The sequence below is a fragment of the Hyperolius riggenbachi genome, chromosome 2 (assembly GCF_040937935.1).
Source record: "Hyperolius riggenbachi isolate aHypRig1 chromosome 2, aHypRig1.pri, whole genome shotgun sequence".
Lineage (NCBI taxonomy): Eukaryota > Metazoa > Chordata > Amphibia > Anura > Hyperoliidae > Hyperolius > Hyperolius riggenbachi.
Genome location: NC_090647.1, coordinates 335,214,521 through 335,236,918, shown reverse-complemented (window position 1 = coordinate 335,236,918; position 22,398 = coordinate 335,214,521). Strand labels below are relative to the sequence as shown.

Here is a 22,398-nt window from a genome sequence, read left to right as displayed (position 1 = left end):
CATTTAACTCATTTAAAGTTGTGCCCAGCCTTGGCTATATACCGTAAATATTTTGATAGAGTGTGAAATATATTTATATATAGGTGAGGAGTACACAAAGGGTACAAGACCCTGGTCTTGTTTGGCTTGCTTGGCTGAACTGCTGATTAATCGATTTTGAAAAGATTGGAGCAAAACTACGGTATATACCATACATTAGGAAGCTTTCAGCCACAATTATTACTGCCATGTCAGTGCACTTCTCTGCCAGCTCAGACATTACATAAAGACTATAGTCTGCACTTTCCCCGGCAAGTTTTCCCCCACATTCCTGTCATGTCACTTACAATAGGAAGGAAAATCAGATCAGGTTATTTTAGCAGTGAGGCGGTCATTTGGGTGGTGTCTAATAGACACCTATGTATAGTATCGGTAATCATGCGACCAGACAGTGAGTTGGTGCCCATAGGAAAGAATTGTTATAGCGGATTGTCTATTTGTTGTTTGGTTAGTGTTAGGCATTAGGGTCATGTAAGAATGGGGGCCAAATATATAGTAAAATATCAGTAATGTAAATAAACAATTTTTACTGTCGGTACCACCCGGTGCCCAACTCACACGGTAGCCCTTCACAGATTCCAGGAAACCCACCATCCAAGCCATGTCCCTCCCCCACCACTATCAGAACCACCCACTCCCTTCACCACAATGAGAAGGGGCTTGAGAAGCAGCTTGGCCATACCCCCACTCCTGCATTTTTAATGGGAGAAGTGGTGAGCAACAGCTGGGCAACGCCTTCCCTCCTAGACATCAGCATGGCTGCCCCAAGTGCACCACAAGTCATAGCATCTAAATAAAGGGATTTATGGCCTTTTACCAGATCTAAATGTCATATAATAAGACTAGTGGGAGGCAAAGTGAGCTCATAGCATAATAACATTTTGCATGGGGGGGTACTTTGCTGATCTTTGGATGTGATGGTGGCTTCACTAACCAACAGAGAAGCTCAAGTGTCCAACTCCCTTTCACTTCATGAATCCGTCTATTGGACGTTCTATGCACTTATTTCTTTTATTGATTCTTAGATTATGTATTTTCATTATATGCTCAGTTTCTATTGCTGAGTTTTGTGACCAGTTTTCTTAACATACAAAATTGAAATAAAAAAAGAAAACAGAGGAAAATAAATGATTATGCTAGAACAGGTGGAGACCTTTAATTTTACTGGGAAAGTGTCTGGCAGTTGCACACGGCAGGCAGCATTTGAATACTTTTGTTTTAACACAATAAATTGGTAGCGCACTTCCTTGGCAAGGACATGGTTTGCATACTCATCATTTTACTGTTTTCATTTGCAATTCTCCACTTTTCTGCACGGCCTAAGCAAGGAACTTATGTACTATATTTTATAAATAGACACCATGTTTTCCGAGAGAAAAAAAATGACTGAAAGGCATTTCATAACTGAAACAAAGCAATAAAGAACAGAGAAAACAGCTCTGTGAATAATGCAAAACATCAGAGTGCGGAATTAAAGAGAATAAAAGCTGACAGGGGTAATTTATACTATACTGCATTAATAATCACCTTCCGGATTATCCAGCACTGTTACACCAGCAGTGCAGTCGACTTGGTCCTTGCTGCAGTATTCTCCATAGGAGTTTGATCCCACTGACTGGGCCATTGTGTTAGGAGCTGTTGAGAAGAAGCAGACTCAATTGAATTACATTCGTGCTTTTATAGGCTTTCAGATCAACATACAGTAATTTACACTGCATAAAACCGCCTCACGTTGAATAAAGCATTTCTATGGACTGACATAAAAGTCACCTTTATAATACAAATCACATTGCACAATGTTTTCTAGTCACACCGCTGCCAGTATCTACAGACACTAATGCATGCAGCTGATAGCTGAGATTTAGGTAGGACCATAATGAAAACTCAATGTCGGGCATTTGCCTTTTAGCTCACCCTTAGGAAGGTGGTCCACTTCCATGATGAAGTCATCTTTCAAGAAGAGGAATCCCACAATGGAGAAGAGGTAGACCAGGATCAGAGCCAGCAGTGCGGTCAGAAGGATTGATCGGCCATTACGCGTCACACTCTTGATCACGTTAAACAGTGTCTCTTCACGATATATCAGGTCAAAGAGCTGGGGGCGGAGGTAATTAAGGTAAATTAATGAGACAGCCGCTCTGACAGAAATACAGCATAACGTATTCCCCAATTTATAGTCATAAATCAGGTAGGCTTAGGAAATCAATATTTTAAGTTCAGTAAATATGGTCTGTTTTCCCCAGTGCCATTGTTATGTAGGCTGTTTTATGACGCGCCAGAGGCAACAACACACTTTCTAGCTCACTTTCTAGCTACAGACTAAGATTGCTTAATGAAAAGAGAAAATAGCTGAAGAAAAGTCACTGATGTTGTAGTAGCAATCCTCAACAGTAAAGGAGATCCAGTGAAAATTGAGACAATACTAGAATATCAATGCTATTTCTTAAATTAATACAATTGTGCAGACTTCTAACATATCTTTGGACCCTTTACTGTGCTTTACTTACGGATAGTTGTAAAGGGCCCTGTGAACTGTCTAGCTGACAAAATATGCATTCTTCTGCCTACTGAGGGTGCATTAATGTTTCAAATCTTGGGGCTCAGCAGCTGTTTGCATTTCTACAATGACAAGTCTCTACTATTGTGTAAACTAGCATTTCTATCCAATGGTATAGTTGTAGAGCCATGGGCTCCCGTGCACACTTTACACTGCTCCCCTCTTCCCCACCCATTACTGTATATATAATAATCACATGAAACAAACAAACAAACACAGAACATTTATATCGCGCTTTTCTCCTGGCGGACTCAAAGCGCCAAAGCTGCGGCCACTAGGACGGTATAGGCAGTAGCAGTGTTAGGGAGTCTTGCCCAAGGTCTCCTACTGAATAGGTGCTGGCTTACTGAACAGGCAGAGCTGAGATTCAAACCCAGGTCTCCTGTGTCAGAGGCAGAGCCCTTGACCATTACACTATCCAGCCACCAAAACCAGCTTTCCAAGGACAGCCACTGTGTGGCAGAGGTGTGAGGAGTGATGATAAAGTTTGCTAATGATTACAACTATTCAAAGGACATATAAAGATTGTCATTACCACTACAGTCACTACAGCCCCAAAGCCTGCCAATGATAGCTCCAGTGTCAGAGAAGTGTAAGCAGGGGGAGAGTTTGTAATGTATAGTAATAGGAAGTGCGCTGGACATAATTATATTGTAATAAAAGCTTTATTTAAATCTATATGTCTTTTAGACAATCCTTAAAACAGTACTATATCACATACATCCACACATGCGGTCACACACAAGGAGTGTACTGGTTCCCCTTAAAAAATCTCAAGTCACGTGACTAATAAAAACTAATGGTCATATATGCATATAAACCTATAAAAACGAAACCAGAGCTCAAAAATAGGAATGTTCAGAACTTTGATTTCCCTCTCTCTCCCAAAGGTTCGTGTTGTACTGATTTCCCAGTGTTAAGTTCCTGTGTTACTTATAGACACAGACGTTTGCACAGTCCTATTAGTGATCACATATGGCTAAATAGCCTGCCAATTGCGGGATTTCTAGCCTACACACCAGATGACACTAATGACAGTCTATGTGTCAGGTCTCACCGCTCCCCGTTATGGTGTCCGGATCCAACTTACGGCTTTCCAACCCTCAACGGATTCTGTTCTGCAGGCTGATTCCTTCCTCATAGGTCCATCTCGGTCACGCCGCTCCGGTGGCTCGTTCTGAACCTGGATCACTCAGTATCGCCGATCTCTGCTACAACTTCCGGTCCTCCGCACTTAAGGCTTGACGTCACTTCCTAGTGCGCCTCACTCAAGTTGCTCAGGCTACTTCCTTGCGTTCCACCCTCCACAGTCGACTCTATTCGTTCCAAACTGTTACAAACTGTCGGTTCTTGGTGGAGAAAAGGAGAATTAGCCGTTCCACAGTTAAAACGGGGCGCCCCTCGTAACTGTTTAGCATTCGATGCACTAGGAAGTGACGTCAAGCCTCAAGTGCGGAGGACCGGAAGTTGTAGCAGAGATCGGCGATACTGAGTGATCCAGGTTCAGAACGAGCCACCGGAGCGGCGTGACCGAGGTGGACCTATGAGGAAGGAATCAGCCTGCAGAACAGAATCCGTTGAGGGCCGGAAAGCCGTAAGTTGGATCCGGACACCATAACGGAGAGCGGTGAGACCTGACACATAGACTGTCATTAGTGTCATCTGATGTGTAGGCTAGAAATCCCGCAATTGGCAGGCTATTTAGCCATATGTGATCACTAATAGGACTGTGCAAACGTCTGTGTCTATACGTAACACAGGAACTTAACACTGGGAAATCAGTACAACACTAACCCTTGGGAGAGAGAGGGAAATCAAAGTTCTGAACATTCCTATTTTTGAGCTCTGGTTTCGTTTTTATAGGTTTATATGCATATATGACCATTAGTTTTTTATTAGTCACGTGACTAATTTTTTAAAGGGAACCAGTACGCTCCTTGTGTGTGACCGCATGTGTGGATGTATGTGATATAGTACTGTTTTAAGGATTGTATAAAAGACATATAGATTTATATAAAGCTTTTATTACAATATAATTATGTCCAGCGCACTTCCTATTACTATACAATTTTGATCCTTTGTTGAGATAGGGAATAGGGGGTAACCCTATCCTGGATAGTTGCAGCAGGAGGCAGATAATTTTGTGGAGAACTCCGCGAGAGTAATTTATTACGACTAGAATCTTAGGCAGCGCCCTCCAGTCCCCTTTTTGTTCGGAGAGTTTGTAATGGTTACCAATATTCAATATACATATAAAAATGATCATTACCACCACAGCACCAATGAGCAGCTAATACAATGTTTGAAAACGGGCCCCTGATGGACCCCACTGGTCCAAGGGCCTAAGTGCAGTTGCAACCTCGGCATCCTCTATTGTTACGACACTGACTATAGATGTGTTGATGATGATTTATATCTTAAACTTATCTTTTACTTCTATCTATCAGTCTATGCCTTCATTATTGATTGCTCATTATTTTTGGATCTAGAAGTGCACATACAGTACATGCCAGTATAAATACTGTTCTATAAAACAATTTGAGCTTTCCAGTAGCTAAATCCATTTTCCTTAGGTGGGCTCATAGTTAAAAAGTTTACATACTGGTAAGCAAACAATTCTAACTAAATATTGGAACACCCTGTGGCCAGGATGTCTCTTTTTATTGTAACCATCTGTAAGACATTGAACCTACCAGAATGCTGTAAAACAGTTCATGTGCAAAGACTCCCAGGACGCTGGTCAGAATGTAGGCCACATGGTAAAGGAATTCCATATCCATTATCATAGCCTTGTATCCTCGGATGAAAGTCCCACGATTGCCCACAAAGCTTACAACGAAAACGATTTTATTTGTTAGCTGTGAAAATGAAAACACACCGATGAGAGTTGATTACAGCTGAATCCCAGTAACAAGTCTGTGATCATGTTTTAACTATTTAGCAATTAATTTATTTAGAGGCTTGCAAGTGCCCCAGGACAATTTATTTTAGCACATTTTTTAGTATTTGTTATTATTTAGTATTTATATAGCGCCAATATCTTCCGCAGCACTGTGCAGAGTATACTGTTTTGTCACTTAACTGTCCCTCAGAGGGGCTCACAATCCAATTCCTACCATAGTCATATGTCTATGTATGTATTGTGTAGTGAATGTATCATAGTCTAGGGCCAATTTAGGGGGAAGCCAATTAACTTATCTGTATGTTTTTGGGATGTGGGAGGAAACTGGTGTCCCTGGAGGAAGCCCACACAGACACAGGAAGAACATACAAAAACTCCTTGCAGATGTTGCCCTGGCTGGTATTCGAACCGGGAATCCAACGCTGCAAGGTGAGAGCGCTAACCACTACGCCACTGTGTTACATTTCCTTGCTTTTAATTAGTATTGCTTTAATATGTATGTATGGCTACTTGTCACTAGCTGGCAGTGTGAGACAATAGCAGAGGACTTCTGCTTTAAAGAGAAACTCCAACCAAGAATTGAACTTTATCCCAATCAGTAGCTGATACCCCCTTTTACATGACAAATCTATTCCTTTTCACAAACAGACCATCAGGGGGCGCTGTATGGCTGATATTGTGGTAAAATCCCTCCCACAAGAAACTCTGAGGACCGTGGTACTCCTGGCAGTTTCCTGTCTGTAAACCTTGTTGCATTGTGGGAAATAGCTGTTTACAGCTGTTTCCAACTGCCAAAAAAGCAAGCAGCAGCTACGTCACCTTCCAACAGTAAAAATGTCACCATGTAATAAATGTCAGAATGTAAATCAGGGATTTAAAAGATTTTACAATGGGCAAACACTGACTAAATCATTTATACATAATTATTGTAAAAATGAAGCATTTTTTATTAGATTATTTACACAGGAGTTCCTCTTTAAGTTTCTATATTTTCTGCTAGTAAAGAGAGATCAAAACATTCCAAGAATTTACAGCACAAGGAGTTCTGCTGACTGAGGTCAAACGCAGAGCACTTATCTCAAACGAGATAACTCTATTGAAGCTGCTAATAGATTAAATTATCAACAGAAAAGATACAAATTGGCAGTTGGGCTTGCAGCATGGTCTGATTGCATAAGCACTTTTCTCATGGACAACCATTACTTGCAAGCTCAGCTCAGCCAAGCATGTACATTCACATATGTATTTTTAGGGGAGGGGCATTGCCAGGGCCAGACGTGTTTTTTCTATTTTGTTGAAGGTGAGGGAGAGAAAATATCTCCCAGGTGATGATTTTTTCCCAAGCAGTATAAAAGTCTATAATGGCAGCAGTTACAACTAATGGTGAGTTCTTCAGACACAAAACAGATCAAAATGTGAAGATGGATACATTGAAAGTGGTGCTGATTTCCCAAGGTTTTCCTGGATAGCACAGGAAATATTTCCGTCACTGCAGAATAGATGTGCGTTAGTCCGACTGTCGAAATGCCAAATTTCAAATAAAACTGGTGTTTAGAGAAACAAAGACTTGTATTTAAAGACTAACATTAGGGATACAACAGAATGTCCAAAAATAGGCTGTTGGTATGTAGAATGGCAGAGGGAAGGCACTGCACAGCCATATAGTAGTGGCAGGGTGACAGGTCCTCGTCATTCCCCACTATTATTATAGGGAAAAGTTGACAACTATAAATAAGGTTTAAAATGTGTAATTAATAGGAGTAGTACCACTGCCTACATGCAGCTCAACATTAGTAACAATGTGTAAAGTCTTACGTTTAGTCCGCCAAGTAAATAGAGTGTAGGGCCGATTCCCATGTAGTACACAGAACGCAGGATTAAGGCCACAATAAGGGGTCGTAGACCATAGCGCTTTGTGAAAAGAGACATAACCGAAAAACAGACCATGGCCCAGAAAAGAATGGATACAAGAGGTGAATCCAATATTCCTGTAAAACAAATGACATAATACTATCAGGAATACCAACAGATTTCCAAAATAGACAATTAAGAAGACAAAAAATACAATCTATATGCCTAAACAAATGACATATAGTTCCGTAGCATTTCACTGCTGTCTAATGCTGGGCATACACAGCTCGATTTTGCCGCTCAATTCTCCCGCTCGATCATTTCGCCACTCAATTCCACAGTCAATTCTCATCTTCCGCTCGTTTTTCTTATCTTTTTCCATTCACTTCGCTCCAGAATCAAGCAGCGAAACGATCGGGCGGGAGATCGGACATGTAGGAAATTATCTATCGAGCCATCTTAATGGCTCAAAATCGAGCCATGTATTCCCAGCATTACAGCTGTCTCCACACCAGAAGCCAGAGGGTGTTAGCATTGCTGACTTTACATGGTTGCTGTTGTATGACACTTCATTCATGTGGATGTACCTGTAGCAGCTGGGTGTGCTCAAGGGCTGTGTCATAATGACCATGTGCAGCTAAACGTAACAGCAAAACTTCATGTATAATTTAAAAAGGGAACCTTAACTCTAAAAAAATGAGTTTCACTTACCTGGGGCATCTATCAGCCCCCTGCAGCCATCCTGTGCCCTCGTAGTCACCCACAGCTCTTCCAGTCCTCCGCCGCCAGCTAGTTTAGTTTTTGCCGACTTGGAGTCTGCGGGCCACCACTCGTACTTTTGCACGCATTCCCGCTGGTGCAGGAAGCTATCGCGGACTAAGGATTTAGGTCTACATTTTAATGAAAATATTGAAGTTTACAAAAAAAATAGACCAATAAAGTTAAGCAAGCCATAGAATAAGAGTCCTTTTCTAGACACTCAGTAAACAGCAGGGGCATCTTGATTAACACTGTAATTGCGGTGCCCCTTTTCCACAGCAGTGATTGCGTGCAGTGTTATTTTTACCAAAGTGCAATAGCACTGCCTGGCCTGCTGCAGTTTTTGTGCGAATTAGCTTTGATACTGTACTCTATAGGAGCGCACACAAAAATTGCAGAACTATGCGATTTCCCGATGTCGGGTGAAGCCCCACCCCTCGTCTCCCACAAATGCAATTGCACTGCACATAACAAGAGTTGTTCTAAAAATGTGATGCAACACATGAGAAATTACATTTTCAAACTGTGCAAATTGCGATCAGAATTGCAACATGATTGTGATCACAATTTGCAGTGGAAAAGGTCTCTAATAGATTGCCATCCAAAGTGGCTTAATGATTGATTTCTCTCTGATCGGAATCTGAGAGGATTCGATCCCTATCTCACACAGCACATCGATTTTCAATAGAATCCAGCAGGGTACCTATTGAAAATCTACCAAACCGCTGAGTTCCACTATTCAATGCAATGCAATGTTACGGGTGCTCAATCTACTGCTGCTCAATTCTTGCTCCTGACAAACCTAAATTTTCCATCCTATCGAATCAATACTTTCCATTAATCTTTGATCAAAATTATTAGAAAGGTATGTGTTCCTTTCTTCCATGACACCTCTGAGCCCTGAGTTTCAGCATCTGAGCTGTCAGTGCGCTATTGTGGAGTAGACTAGAAATGGCAAATATATTGATCCATAACAAGCAACTTTTCTGTCCAGACCCATAACAATGAGTTATTGTCAACAGCCACTGTAAATCCAATATATGTGTTTGTTATTGACACAACTAGATCAATAAATGTGCAATTTTCATTCTTTCCCAGGGTGTACCTAATTCCTTTGCACACTATTGTGGGCAATAGCTTACAATTAGATTCACCAACCCCAGCCATAACCCTTTCCCACCATTAAATATTATTTCTCCTCAATGTCCTAGCCATCTTTATCCCCTAACATGAAATACTATCCACCCTTCCTCTAAGATCCCCACCATCCCCCTCAACATAACCCCCATGCCCTCAGTATATTGCCCCCTTAATGGTGTAACAACCCCCACTCTCCTACAGTTTCAAAGTGAAAATAGCAAAAAAAAACAGCAAGTCCAGTGCTGAAATTCCCAGTGCAAAGATCACTCAATGTCTGTGATAAAAAACACTGAGCCAGTGCAAACAGGACCAAGATTACATCAACTGCTGTAGAATTTTGGCACCTGCAACTTCAGCTCAGAGGTAGTTTTGCACGGCTATATCTGGTGCTGTATTCAAATGAATGCAGTGCCTGTGGCTAGTGACCCGTCCTGCACTCAGGGCCGGCCTTATGTTTCACAGCGCCCTGAGCGAAACCTGATTTTTGTGCCCCACTTCATCTTCTTCGCGCGTGCGTGCACACACAGACACACAGACACACACACACACACACACACACACACACACACACACACACACACACACACACACACACTACACACACACACACACACACACTACACACACACACACAGACACAGACACACACACACGCCCATGCAATTCCTTTTTTCCTGAGATATCTCCTAGGACAATGGCTCCCAACCTTTTTTGACGTTGTTACACATCACGCCAAATGCTCAGATCTCTGTGACACGTCACATATGTATAATAGAAAAATACTATTAATAACCACGAATGGATGAAAAGAGTGCATTATCTTAAATATAATGAAGGCTAGAACCTTTCAGGAATATTAATAAGAACAATCAATGGGACAGTTAGCCACCCCCCACACACACACACACACCATTTAGAATGACAAAGAAAGACAATTTTCACCACACGTTATAGCCACAGCGTCCCCCCCCCCACCCCCCGAAAAAAAAAAAAAAATAAACACCATCAGGCTCAGTATAGGTAGGTAGCCAGGTATAGGTGCCATAGTTTAGGATCTCATGTATAGGTGCCCTCAATACAGGTTGCCAAGCATAGGTGCCCCCAGTACAGGAAGTCAGTTGAAGGTCTCCATCCCCAGCCCATAGGTAGCCAGGTGTAGGTGCCTCCAGTATAGGTAGCCAGGTGTTGGTGCTCTCAGTAAAGGTAGCCAGCTATAGGTGCCCCCAGTATAAGAAATCAGGTGTAGGTGCCCTCAGTATAGGTAACCAGCTATAGGCGCCCCCTTGGAAGCCGGCGCCCTGAGCGACCGCTCCGGTCGCTCATATCAAAGGCCGGCTATGCCTGCACTAATACGCCTTGCAGCTGGCATTGACCTGCCTTATATATGGAAATATTTTATGGACTATGTGGTCTCAGATTGAACAAAGTTGTTAGAAAATATGAACACAGTGGTGCCATTAATATACATAAACAAAAACTAATTTGCACTTTAAAATGTAATGTTGTAAATTGTGTTGCTAACATTTTCATAAGAAATAAAACAATTTCAATATTGTCAATAAATCCTTTTTGATGGATAGCATTTGCATAGTTGATGGAGATATCTGTACTGAGTGAATACATTTGCTTGATCTGTTTAAATGGCAAGAATATGTTTCCCTTCCTTGCAACCATAATAACAATGGCCAGGATTTCCTGTGTAGAATATTCATCCCACTGCTTCTGCAACTGGATCACTCTCCCTGTTCACAAACTTTCTGTTTATAGTTTAACATCACTTCAGAAAATGCTATGATGTTATTGCCTTAGGCTATGGCTTCAAGGCAATATTACACTCTGTAGATAAACTCTGTGCATGTTAACTACTGCCTCATTTAAAAGTCATTTGCTTCATTTGCAATACATTGCATTAAGGAGCTAAATCTCTTGAGCTCCAGCAATTAAAGTGACATGTAGCATAGTGAGATAAACACACTTCTATATAGTAGTGATAATTCTTCTTCTAGTTTCCCACTTCACCTTTATATTTTTCTATTCCATTTACCCTACAGTCAGGACTGCAGCTATTCATTATTCATTCCCTTTCTGATAACTGGTAACATTGCTTTGTGACAGTAGGGAGGGAGGAAGAAGTGAGGAAAAATTCAGTAATTTGCTAAACATATATTTTAACCTTTAAAATCAAAATAAGAATATGGAATTGCAGGAGAGCCTTATATCAGATAAGGAGTATATTTCAATTCAAGTTTACTTTAAAAGGACCCTGAGATGAGAGACCAATGGAGGCTGCCATATTTATTTCCTTCCAAACAAAACCAGCTGCCTGGCTGACGAGCCCTCCTGTAAGGCGAAACAGTTGTCAACCGCTCTGCGCTGGCGGCCTCCCTCATTTAATGTGAGTTTTTTATTGACATTTTTTCACTGGGATACATTTTGAATAGCAACTTGAACATGGCCTCTGCTGTTTTCTATTTGGAGATTGGACTGTCTGCTGCTTAATAGTAGGCGGCACGTCTTGTGGTTTGCTGGGGGTTTTAGCACATCTCTGCAACAAGCACGCAGCTACCACCAGGGCTGTGGAGTCGGAGTCAAGGAGTTGGTGGTTTCAATAAAGTGAGGAGACGGAGTTGGAAGATTTTTGTACCAACTCCACAGCCCTAGCTACCACTGTCAGATTTTTGTCAGAAACATCTTATCTGCATGCTTCTTCAGGGTCTTTGGCTAAAAAGTATTAGAGGTAGTGGATTAGCAGGACAGCCAGACAATGTGCATTGTTTTTAAAAGGAAATATATATGTCAACCTCCATATGTTTCTCACCTGGGATTACCTGTACAATTGCCCATGACACCCTGGCCTAAAGAACCCCTGAACAAAAGCAGCACATCTGTGCTTTCTAAACAACTTTTGTGTCTTGGTCATCAGTTTATACAGCGTGAAATCCCTTGGTTGATATAAAGTTATGCAAAACACCTACTGTATTTAGTAAATATATATGAAAGCATATAAAATGCTATTACAACTCATAGCAAAAAACTTATTTCCATAAAAAAATAGTACATAAAATAATGTTGAATTATAGATTTGACATATACATTAGCCCTGCATTATAAAAGGCAGAGCAAAGAGGATTTGAGGAGTTACTCAGGATAACAAGTTAAATAACAACTAAAATTGTCATGCTGTGTAACCCCTATTTTATTTATGTTTATTATCGGTCTAGCATTCATGCAGCTGTCTCCTGAACACTGAAAAAGACATCTTACCCATAGATGTTCCCTCCACATATGGATAGAAGAAGGCTATGATGAGATTAATGAAGACCGCAAGATTGAAGGATATCGTTCCCCAAAGGGTCATTCGTCGAGAAAACCAGTATATCAAAGGCATACCTGAAAAAGATATTGTTGTATGTAGAAGATTCACATAATATGCTTTATTTTTTTATTATATATCGACACAAAACCAAGATTGGCATCTTTTCAACCTTTAAACACATGAATGTCTGCAAACTTTAATATTATTTTCTTATTTTTAATGAGTGACAGAAGACTGCAGTGAGGAATTCTGCTGGAACATCAATGTCAGACTCCCTTTTCCTTCACTTTCAGCCACATTTCACGTGCACAGTTTAGTTGTGAGGGCTTTCCACGATCCAAGTGATTTTAAAGGGATCCAGACAACATTTTTATTGTTTTTATTTGTTTTACATGGAGGCTCATATTCCTTTCGGAAACTGATAAGGAACTGATGACAGTGGGCCTGATTATATAATATAATTAGTGATAAGGTGGAATGTATAACAGAATAGGTAACATTTCTTGTTATTTATAGTAATTTGCTGCCAGTTTAAAAAACTAATATTGGTTGTATATTAAAAATCGCCTTTTTACTGAAGCTTTAATACCTAGATCACTATGTGAGATTCATTTTTATTTAATATGATCCTACCTAATAAAAGGCAAGTGTTCCTGTGTCCCATGTCCGTATGTCAGTGCTTTTTCGTTCTGCGCATGTGCAGGGATGCAGAGACACTGCCGAGAGCTGAGGGGAAATGACATGAAGCAGAGGAGGACGGGTCCAGAAGGAGACGGGCGTGTGCGCGTGCGGAGTGCGTGACGTGCGTGTGCAGGTAATTAAAGCAGGTAATTAAAGTAGCGCTCGTTTTTAAGAGGGCCTTAGGCCTAGTTAATAAAAAAAATGTGGAATTTATACAGTTGAAACTCAAAAAATTTGAACGTGGTGCAAAAATTAATTTATTTTAGTAATTCATCTTCAAAGGTGAAACTAATATATGAAATAGGAAGCCTTTGCAAGTGCTTTGAATTAATTAGCTGGTTAGAGTCTGACACAATGAGCCTAGAATATTGAGCATGTTCACAATATTCTAATGCTCTGAAATATTGATTTTGGGGTTTTTATAACCTGTGAGCCATAATTATCAGAATTATAACAAAGTCTTGAAATATCTTGATTTGCATGTAATCAGTCTATTTAATATATTAGATTCACCTTTTAAGTTGAATTACTGAAATAAATAAACTTTTGCACGATATTCTCATTTTTTGTTTCACCTGTATTTTACCTTTTCTGTTACCTTACACTCTATAGAGGTTTAGCATTCAAAACTGTCTGGTACTTCAGCTTCAAATACACTATGTTTTGGGGGGTTTATTAATCCTCACCATATAGTAGTGTGAACTTGAGTTGATTGAGTGCCTGAACTGAAAGTGGTGCTTGCGCAGAGTGGGCTTGATTCACGTGCAATTGTGAATTTTCGCCCACAATTGCATACAAAATTTCACGATTGCGCGCGAAAACATGCATGAAAACGCTAGCGCGGCCATGCTATGAGTTATCACAGTTTAGTGAATCAAGCCCAGTGTGTGCAAACAGTGTTTGGAGTAATTTAAAGGTTAATAATCTTTGTTGTTAGATATTTGGCCAAGTCCACTTTAGCACTTCCAGTTTATCTTATTTAAGTATCTGGCAGTTGAGCCTGAACTTTATGACTTCACCAAGCAGTACTGTTGCCCTGGTTGCAAATAAAGACTTTTCTATATTTTTTCATTAAAGTGTAACTGTCAGGCATAAAATCAAAAATCAATTCTTTATTTGTATCTGGTAAACAAGTAATAAGGAAGCTAATCAGGCAATCCAAAGTTAAAATCTCTATTACTTTTCATGTTTATAAATGATCATTCCCCAGTTTACCTGACTCTTATTTGGTACGTTGCCGCACAAAGGAAGTTGCAGGGCATGCTGCGTTGTCCTTTTTTGCTTCTGTACATTAGTAGTCTGAGGGTAAATAAAGAAGCAAAAAAAGACAACCCAACATGCCCTGCAACTTCCTTTGTGCGGCAACGTATTAAATAAGAATCAGGTAAACTGGGGAATCATCATTTATAAACAAGAAACGTAATAGAGATTTTAACTTTTGGATTGCCTGGTTAGCATCCGTATTACTTGTTTACCGGATAAAAATAAAGAATAGATTTTTTATTTTATGCCCGACAGTTACACTTTAAGTTCCAGTCTGGTATTTAAAGTGAACCTCCAGACTAAAAATCTACTCAGCAGAAATTAAAAGGCTTGGTGTTTCTTTAACAGTTTCACAGCATCAGAACTATGTTTTTCTTACCAAAGCATCATTTTTAGCTGCATTTTTAGCTAAGCTCCACCCATCAAAGAAAAAAAACCTGGGCTTTTTTTCCCTCATGCTGTGCAGAGCATGATGGGATTTCCTGTGTTTGTTATTCACGTTGCCTAGCAACTGGGAGAGGTGCTCAGGACACAGGACAGTTGGAACTGTGTCTCATGCTCCCTGTCACCTCCTTTCAACCAAAAAGATGGCTGCCATCATGAAATCAAACATTTACCTGTTCTTTTAAAACAGTGTGGGTAAGAGATTACCTATCTATTTTAATTAACATAACTAATGTAACTTAATGACAGTATGTTTGTTTAGGCTAGAGTTCCTCTTTAAGGTCAGTTAACTGCATAACGTTTCAGCAACAAGCCAAATTATGCAGCTACAAAATGATGGCCTGAGCTTGTATGCCCTGCTTGTCGATTCATCTTATATTACGACAGTGAAAGCAGTTTGGCCACAAGATGTCTGGATTCAGGAGTACAACAACTGCTGAAACCACAGTGCCTATTAAGCATTTATCCAGGAATGCCTTACTTCGCAGTTTCTTCTGCCACTCCATCTCGTTATGAAGGAATGATGACTGGTCAAAGAAATCGCTAACTTTGCTGCCCTGCTCATCCTGCTCTGTGGTGTTGAAGACTCTGTGCTTGGTCTCTTCTGTTAGGAACTTGCAGATGTCCGGTATAGGGAATACAATTTGCTCCATGCTTCGGTCTGCTCGAACAATCTATGAACAACAAACACACTTAGGCAATAAGCCATGTGGTCAAAACTGAGTATATGACCTCTGAGCTACTGTATATACTGTTATTGTTCAGACATACATTTTCTTAATGTACTGCCACCCCCCCCCCCCCCCCCCCCCCCACACACACACACACACACTAGTCAAGAAAATGATGGTAAGTACAAGTGAACAAGAAATCCCATAAATACGCATACATTCAATAAAAGTGTCAGTTGAAAAGGGCGCAGGAAATAGGCAATAGAAGAATATTTGTAAAATTAACAAAATTCTACTACTTAATTCATATAATAAAATATCTGTAATATTTACCAATATTTTACTATTTCCTAGCCTGATCCTATACTCACATAGAACCCCGCCCCTCTATCGATACCTAACGCAAAGACCCTCCTGATGGTGCCTATCCCTGAGTCCAGACCCCCTAGTAGTGCTTAATCTGAACCCCACCTGGTGGTGCCTAGTCTTAACCCCCACTGGAGCCAAACCTTAACTCCTCTTGGTGGTGCCCAACCTTGAACTCCCCTGGTGGTGCCTAACCCTATCACACCTGTAGCCACAGTTTGCATGGCGATACTGGTGCCTGCCATTGTATTGGCCGTTTTTTTCAACAGGACATGTCTTGCTCCCTTTTCAACTGGTACTCCTGGTTGTGCCTAACCTTACCAGTGGTGATCCCTAACCTTAAAGAGACTCTGAAGTCTCCCGAAAATGAGGTTTTTACTTTAAAAACCTCATTAACATTATTGCCCCTCTTAACCACTTAAGGACCACAGTCTTTTCGCCCCTTAAGGACCAGAGCTTTTTTTCGATTCAGACCACTGCCGCTTTAACGGTTTATTGCTCGGTCATACAACCTACTATCTAAATTAATTTTACCTCCTTTTCTTGTCACTAATACAGCTTTCTTTTGGTGCTATTTGATTGCTGCTGCAATTTTTATATTATTATATTCATCAAAAAAAGACATGAATTTTGTCAAAAAAATGATTTTTTTTTACTTTCTGTGCTGACATTTTTCAAATAAAGTAAAATTTCTATATACATTTTTTTCCAAATTTATTCTGCTACATGTCTTGGATAAAAAAAAAATCCAATAAGTGTATATTTATTAGTTTGGGTAAAAGTTATAGCGTTTACAAACTATGGTGCCAAAAGTGAATTTTCTCATTTTGAAGCATCTCTGACTTTTCTGAACACCTGTCAGGTTTCATGAGGTGCTAAAATTCCAGGATAGTATAAATAACCCCCAAATGACCCCATTTTGGAAAGAAGACATCCCAAAGTATTCACAAAGAGGCATGGTGAGTTCACAGAAGATTTTATTTTTTGTCACAAGCTAGTGGAAAATGACACTTTGAAACAAAAATAAAACAAAAAAAAGTTTCCATTTCTGCTAACTTGTGACCAAAAAAAATTAAATCTGCCGCGGACTCACCATGCCCCTCTCTGAATACTTTGGGGTGTCTACTTTCCAAAATGGGGTCATTTGTGGGGTGTGTTTATTGTCCTGGCATTTTGGGGGAGGGCTAAATTGTAAGCACAAGTGTAAAGCCTAAAGGTGCTCATTGGACTTTGGGCCCCTTAGCGCACCTAGGCTGCAAAAAAGTGGCACACATGTGGTATTGCCGTACTCAGGAGAAGTAGTATAATGTGTTATGGGGGTGTATTTTTACACATACCCATGCTGGGTAGGAGAAATATCTCTGTAAATGAGATTTTTTTGATTTTTTCACACACAATTGTCCATTTACAGAGAGATTTCTCCCACCCAGCATGGGTATGTGTAAAAATACACCCCAAAACACATTATACTACTTCTCCTGAGTACAGCGATACCACATGTGTGACACTTTTTTGCACCCTAACTGCGCTAAGGGGCCCAAAGTCAAATGAGTACCTTTAGGATTTCACAGGTCATTTTGAGGCATTTGGTTTCTAGACTACTCGCGGTTTAGGGCCCTAAAATGCCAGGGCAGTATAGGAACCCCACAAGTGACCCCATTTTAGAAAGAAAACACCCCAAGGTATTCCGTTAGGAGTATGGTGAGTTCATAGAAGATTTTATTTTTGTCACAAGTTAGCGGAAATTGATTTTTATTGTTTTTTTTTCACAAAGTGTCATTTTACACTAACTTGTGTCAAAAAATAAAATTTTCTATGAACTCACCATACACCTAACGGAATACCTTGGGGTGTCTTCTTTCTAAAATGGGGTCACTTGGGGTTCCTATACTGCCCTGGCATTTTAGGGGCCCAAAACCGTGAGGAGTAGTCTGGAAAATGAATGCCTCAAAATACCTGTTCAGGGGTATAAGCATCTGCAAATTTTGATGACAGGTGGTCTATGAGTGGCCAAATTTTGTGGAACCGGTCATAAGCAGGGTGGCCTCTTAGATGACAGGTTGTATTGGCACTGAAGTGCAGAAAGCGCAGGATGTTCTTAAATCGTGACCTGGACATGGTAGCAGAGAACATGGGCATGTGCTGTATTGGGTGCATACACCAATAAGATCGCAATACATTCTTTTTGACTAGACCCATGTTAGGAGAAGGCCCCAAAAAATGTCACAGTCGGAAACTTGGAGTGGTTTTCACCGAAAAGGCTGGGCATGGTAGCTTCTTGGATTGGCGGTTGCGTATTGTGTGGCATAACGGTTGGTCTCAGCCACAATTAAGTCGCAGAGACCAGCAGTGATCAGAAAAAAAAATTCTGTCACTGCGGTGGGGCGGGTGAGGGTTTGGCCGGGTGATCAGAAGCCCGCAGGGGGCAGATTAGGGCCTGATCTGATGGATAGGAGTACTAGGGGGTGACAGGAGGTGTTTGATGGGTGTCTCAGGGGGTGATTAGAGGGGAGAATAGATGCAATCAATGCACTGGCGAGGTGATTGCATGGGGGTCTGAGGGCGATCTGAGGGTTTGGTTGAGTGATCAGGAGCCCACACGGGGCAGATTAGGGCCTGATCTGATGGGTAGGTGTGCTAGAAGGTGACAGGTGGTGACAGGAGGTGATTGATGGGTGTCTCAGGGAGTGATTAGAGGGGGGAATAGATGCAAGCAATGCACTGGGGAGGTGATCAGGGGGGGTCTGAGGGCTATCTGAGGGTGTGGGTGGGTGATTGGGTGCCCACAAGGTGCAGATGAGGGTCTGATCTGATGGGTAGCAGTGACGGGGTGATTGATGGGTGATCAGTGGGTGATTAGAGAAGAGAAGAGATGTAAATAATGCACTTGGGAGGTGATCAGAGGGCGGGTTTGCAGGCGATCTGGGGGTGTGGGTGGGTGATCAGGCGCCCGCAAGGGGCAGAGGAGGGTCTGATCTGATGGGTGGCAGTGACAGGTGATGACAGGGTGTGATTGACATGTGATTGACAGGTGATCAGTGGGTGATTACACGGAAGAATAGATGTATACAGTAGATGGAAGGGGGGTGGGGGTCTGGGCAGGATCTGAGGGGTGGGGGGTGATCAGGGGCCCCCCATAGGGCAGTTTAGGATCTAATTGAAAAAATAGCATTGACAGATAGTGACGGGGTGATTGATGGGTGATTAGAGGGGAGAACAGATGTAAACAATGTTTGCGGGCGATATGAGGGTGCGGGCGGGTGATGAGGTGCCCGCAAGGGGCAGAGGAGGGTCTGATCTGATGGGTAGCAGTGACAGGTGGTGACAGGGGGTTACGGGGTGATTGATAGGTAATCAGTGGGTGATTAGAGGAGAGAACAGATGTAAATAATGCAGTGGGGAGGTGATAAGGAGGGGGGGGGGGCTGAGGGCAATCTGAAGGTGTGGGCGGGTAACTGGGTGCCCGCAAGGGGCAGATGAGGGACTGATCTGATGGGTAGAGTGAACAGGTGGTGACGGGGTGATTGATGGGTGATTGATGGGTGATCAAGGGTTCTTAGAGGGGAGAACAGATGTAAACAATGCACTTCGGAGGCGATCTGAGGGCAGGTGTGCGGGCGATCTGAGGGTGCAGGCGGGTGATCAGGTGCCCTTCTCTGATGGGTGGCAGTGACAGGTAGTGACAGGGGGTGATTGATGGGTTATTGACAGGTGATCAGTGGGTGATTACAGGGAAGAATAGATGTATACAGTACACGGGGGGGGGGGGGTCTGGGGAGGATCTGAGGGGTGGGGGGGGGTGACCAGGAGCCCCCAGGGGGAAGTTTAGGACCTAATAAAAAAATAGTGTTGACAGATAGTGACAGGGAGTGATTGATGGGTGATTAGGGGGGTGATTGGGTGCAAACAGGGGTCTGGGGGTGGGCAGGGGGGGGACTGAGGGGTGCTGTGGGCAATCAGAGGGCAGGGGTGGCAGAGTCAGTGTGTTTGGGTGCATACCTGGGGGGCTGCAGCCTGCCCTGGTGGTCCCTCGGTCACTGGGACCACCAGGGCAGGAGGCAGCCTGTATAATACGCTTTGTATACATTACAAAGCGTATTATACACTTTACATGCGACGATCTAATGGTTAACAACCCGCCGGCGCTTCCGAACGTCCGGCGGGTTGACGCGACGGGTGGGCGGAGCCTCTTACCGGCAGGCGGACGCGTCACCAGTGACGCGATTGGCGCCTAAACACGCCCATCCGCAGCACCGCTGATGGGCATATTGCAGTCATTCCGGCCCAGCACTTGCCGCCGCCCATCGGCTATGGGCGGTCAGCAAGTGGTTAAAACGCCGCAGAACCGTGGCTGAAAACCCCCTCAACCACCCCAAACTCAAGGAGGTACATCGCGGGCTCCTTCCGCATAGAGGCAGCACAGCTCTGCCTCTATGCGCGTCAATCAGCCCGGATCGCCGCCTCTCCCCTGCCCCTCTCAGTCTTCCTTCACTGAGAGGGGCGGGGGTGAGGCGGAGATACACGCTGATTGACGCTCGTAGAGGCAGCAGCAACATCCACGACCAAGAAAGTCGTGGATTTTGCCTGCCGATAAAGGGGTGAGTTTGGGGAGATTGAGGGGGTTTTCAGCTGCGGTTCTGCGGCGTTTTAAGAGGGGCAATAATGTTAATGAGGTTTTCGAGAGACTTCAGAGTCTCTTTAACACTCACTCTTGTGGTACTTAACCATACCCCCTAATGGTGCCTAACTGTAACTCTCCCCCTCTTCCCAGTGGTGCCTAACCTTAACTCCCACCGCCTGGTGGTGCCTAACCTAAAAACCCTTCCCCCCAGTGGTGCCTAATGTTAACCCTCCCACTGGTGTGCTTAACCAAACCCTCCTTCCCAGTGGTGTCTAAACATAACCTGTCCCCCTTAGTGCCTAACCTACCCCTCCTCCTCTGGTGGGTGCCAAACCTTATGTAGTTTAGTGAACCCACTCCAATCTCTGCACACAAGTGAATATTAAAGAGAACCCGAGGTGGGGATCTTAGAATTAAATCTATACACGGAGGCTGGGTCTGGCTATAGTGCCCAGCCTCTGTTGCTAGTTAAATATTTCCTAAATCCCCCCTGCGCTCTGCACGAGCCCATAAATTACAGCCACGCTGGCGACACTGAGCGTGTCGCAGCAGGCTCTGTTTACTATTCTAGGGCCACTCACGCCGCTCCCCCGCCTCCTGCAGAGCGCCGATCCCCGCCTACGTCCCTTCCCTCGCCGCTGATTAGAGAGAAGGGACTCGGGCAGGGACCAGCGCTCTGCAGAAGGCGGGGGAGCGGCGTGAGTGACTCTAGAAAGGTAAACAGAGCCCGACAGCGCGGCTGTAATTTATGGGCTCGTGCAGAGCGCAGGGGGAGATTTAGGGAATATTTAACTAGCAACAGAGGCTGGGCACTATAGCCAGACCCAGCCTCTGTGTATAGATTTAACTCTAAGATCCCCACCTCGGGTTCTCTTTAAGAGTGCACCCATCACTCACTGAATCCCCCCAGAGCAGGACTAGCAAATTTGGACATTTCTTCCATACAAGAATCAGGCTAAACTTTCTGATTACATATTTTGCTTGAAGCCCAGTACACACCATACCATTTTCTGTTAGATTTTTCTCTGTAGAGACTGGTCTTAATCTCCAAAGTAGGTTACCATTGAAAACCTGTACACTTAACATGGTGCCCCTTAATAATTTGTTGTTCATATTTAATAGGTGTATTGTACATGTGGTACTATTTAGTGACAAGATACCCACCTCGATCTGTGCAGTGTGCTTGGCATAATATGCTAAGGGGTCCTCCTGCTCTTCCTGCACAGGCACCGTTGATGATTTTAACATCTGGGTAAGCTGTTTATTGTTTAAACTAAGCTGCAAAAAGGAAAACCATTAAAAGTGAAACACACATGGAACCAATTGGAACAATGTAGAAATTAATACAGATTGTCATTTACAAGTGATATAGAGGTTGATTGGCAAAGCACTGGTAAAATTGACGTGCACTCACAGCAAGCAAGAGAAGGTGGGTTCCGCACATAGTGCAACTCATGTTATGCCTACAATGCATGTGCTAGCAAAACACGCATTATGCAAATAGTGCCAATATCTCCAATAGGCAACTGAAGTAGGAAGTACCATCAATCCCTATCAAAACCCTTGTTGCTAGGATAGTGCACTGGGGCTAGATTGGCGATGTCATCAGAATATTATATGCATCTATACGTTTTGGGTTTTTTTACATTTTAAAAGCTCCAGATCAGGCACAGTTTTTTATGCCTTTAAAGAACAACTGTTGTGAGAGGGATATGGAGGCTGCCATATTTATTTCCTTTTAAACAATACCAGTTGCCTGGCTGCCCTGCTTATCATTTGCCTCTAATA

The 22,398-nt window shown here is 42.6% G+C and overlaps 1 protein-coding gene across 5 annotated transcripts in view; it reads right to left on the bottom strand.

Annotated features, from left to right (window-relative positions):
* Positions 1–22,398, bottom strand: part of ITPR3 (inositol 1,4,5-trisphosphate receptor type 3) — a 357,611-nt gene that overhangs the window by 58,335 nt on the left and 276,878 nt on the right. For all 5 annotated transcript variants that reach the window (XM_068269377.1, XM_068269380.1, XM_068269378.1 and 2 more), the window contains 7 exons: positions 21,775–21,888; positions 15,434–15,626; positions 12,513–12,638; positions 7,314–7,486; positions 5,290–5,454; positions 1,954–2,134; positions 1,567–1,674 (listed from right to left, as the gene is read on the bottom strand). In XM_068269377.1, coding sequence (XP_068125478.1) covers positions 1,567–1,674; positions 1,954–2,134; positions 5,290–5,454; positions 7,314–7,486; positions 12,513–12,638; positions 15,434–15,626; positions 21,775–21,888 — 1,060 coding nt within the window. The remainder of the gene's footprint in view (positions 1–1,566; positions 1,675–1,953; positions 2,135–5,289; positions 5,455–7,313; positions 7,487–12,512; positions 12,639–15,433; positions 15,627–21,774; positions 21,889–22,398) is intronic.